Source organism: Argentina silus (assembly GCF_951799395.1).
Source record: "Argentina silus genome assembly, chromosome: 22".
In the NCBI taxonomy this organism is placed as follows: domain Eukaryota; kingdom Metazoa; phylum Chordata; class Actinopteri; order Argentiniformes; family Argentinidae; genus Argentina; species Argentina silus.
Genome location: NC_139676.1, coordinates 1,868,743 through 1,871,242, shown reverse-complemented (window position 1 = coordinate 1,871,242; position 2,500 = coordinate 1,868,743). Strand labels below are relative to the sequence as shown.

At 50.8% G+C, this 2,500-nt stretch overlaps 1 protein-coding gene across 1 annotated transcript in view; it reads left to right on the top strand.

Moving 5' to 3' along the window:
• LOC310821982 (dual specificity protein phosphatase CDC14AB-like) overlaps nt 1-2,500 on the top strand; it is a gene marked incomplete at both ends in the record, with an annotated part of 8,738 nt that overhangs the window by 4,394 nt on the left and 1,844 nt on the right. Inside the window, 3 exons of the mRNA XM_083694271.1 lie at nt 481-543; nt 997-1,084; nt 1,696-1,926. Coding sequence (XP_083550397.1) covers nt 481-543; nt 997-1,084; nt 1,696-1,926 — 382 coding nt within the window. The remainder of the gene's footprint in view (nt 1-480; nt 544-996; nt 1,085-1,695; nt 1,927-2,500) is intronic.

Sequence of the window (2,500 nt, the reverse complement as noted above, 5' to 3'; positions counted from 1 at the left end):
GGGCAGTAGAGGGCAGCAGAGTGTTGGGGCAGTAGTGTGTTGGTTCCTCTGGGGTAGTAGAGGGCAGTAGAGTGTTGGGGCAGTAGAGTGTTGGTGTTGGGGCAGTAGTGTGTTTGGGCAGTAGTGTGTTGGTTCCTCTGGGGCAGTAGAGGGCAGCAGAGTGTTGGGGCAGTAGTGTGTTGGTTCCTCTGGGGTAGTAGAGGGCAGTAGAGTGTTGGGGCAGTAGTGTGTTGGTTCCTCTGGGGTAGTAGAGGGCAGCAGAGTGTTGGGGCAGTAGTGTGTTGGTTCCTCTGGGGTAGTAGGGGGCAGCAGAGTGTTGGGGCAGTAGTGTGTTGGTTCCTCTGGGGTAGTAGGGGGCAGCAGAGTGTTGGGGCAGTAGTGTGTTGGTTCCTCTGGGGCAGTAGGGGGCAGTAGAGTGTTGGTGCTGGTTTTTGCTCCTGCCTTCAGACAGAGACTCTATCTCTATCTCTTTCACCACAGGCTTTGCAGTACGGATTCTTCAACTTTGAGACGTTTGACGTGGAAGATTATGAGCATTATGAGGTATGACTGTCTCATACTTGACTTTGCTTTGCTTTGCTTTACTTTACTTTACTTTACTTTACTTTACTTTATTAAGTTTAGTTTTACAGGGACAATGTAAGTCATAAACAACTGTAGTCTCTGGGCAGGTGTTTAACACATTTAAAATGGCCGTCCAAACAGACACCTGAAAGGCAGACAAGAATACACACCAGACACCTAGCAGCACATGACCAGTGACACATAGCAAGCACTCCTACACACACACACACACACACACACACACACACACACACACGCACACACGCACGCACACACACACACACACACACACACACACACACACCATCTATAACAAAATCAAGACAGGACAACTACCAACATGTTAGACCAGGAGTTACTGTACCTTGTCTTGACTTTAGTTTCTCTATTGTGCTCTGCTGCTCTCCCCCCCCCCCCCCCCCCCCCCCTCAGCAAGTGGAGAATGGAGACATGAACTGGGTCGTCCCAGGGAAACTCTTGGCCTTCAGCGGCCCCCACCCTCGCAGCAAGATAGAGAACGGTCAGTCTGTCTGTCTCTAGGTTAGGGTGGGTTAGGGTGGGTTATGGAGGGTTAGGGTGGGTTAGGGTGGGTTAGGGAGGGTTAGGAAGGGGGTAGGGTGGGTTAGGGTGGGTTAGGGTGGGTTAGGGAGGGTTAGGGAGGGTTAGGGAGGGGGTAGGGTGGGTTAGGGAGGGTTATGGAGGGGGTAGGGTGGGTTAGGGTGGGTTAGGGAGGGGGTAGGGAGACATAAGCTTCTTTAATAAGAGCCTCTTTATCAAGTTTCAAGTTTCAAGTTTCAAGTTTATTGTTACGTCTCATACATGAGTGTAGGCCCTACCCTTACACTGTAGGGAGTAAAATTCTTAGGCTCGGTCCCATGACAATGCAGCATCCAGTACAAATAATACAAATAATACAAATAATACAAATAATACAAATAATACAAATAATACAAATAATACAAATAAGACAATAGACACAATTTACAGTATAAATAGTAAATCAAAAAGTAAAGTGGGATGTCATTATTATTGCACTGTGCCGTTCTATGTTCATGAGCCTCTTTATGCTAACTGTGTGTGTGTGTGTGTGTGTGTGTGTGTGTGTGTGTGTGTGTGTGTGTGTGTGTCCAGGCTACCCTCTCCACGCCCCGGAGGCCTACTTCCCGTACTTCCAGGAGCGCGGGGTCTCGGCGGTGGTCCGCCTCAACAGGAAGATCTACGACGGGAGGCGCTTCCAGGAGGCGGGCCTCCAGCACCACGACCTGTTCTTCATCGACGGGACCACGCCCACCGACCTCATCACGCGACGCTTCCTACACGTGTGTGAGAGCACGGAGGGGGCCGTGGCCGTCCACTGCAAGGGTGAGGGGGGGGGGGAGTGTGTGTGTGTGTGTGTGTGTGTGTGTGTGTCTGTAGGAGTGTATGTGTGCGTGTGTGTGTGTGTGTGTGTGTGTGTGTCAGGTGATCCTGTTTATGAGTCTGTATGCATAAGTCCATATGTGTGTGTTTTGGTGTATTTTATACATGACAGTATAACTGGCTGTCTACAGGAGTGGATGCTGTCACGCAGAGACCTGCCACTAGAGGGCAGCACCACACTGACCTGGTCTTTATCAGCAGAACTCAGGACTGGCAGTATCTCTTATCGTTGTGTCCCTGAGCAGGGCACTTAACTGACAGACAGACAGGCAGGCAGGCAGACAGACAGACAGGCAGAGAGACAGACAGGCAGGCAGACAGACAGGCAGAGAGACAGACAGGCAGGCAGACAGGCAGACAGAGAGACAGGCAGGCAGGCAGGCAGAGAGACAGGCAGGCAGGCAGACAGACAGGCAGACAGATAAACATGCAGGCAGGCAGACAGACAGACAGACAGACAGACAGACAGACAGACAGAGACTTGCTCTGCTGCCTTATATACAAGTAAAAGATTCCT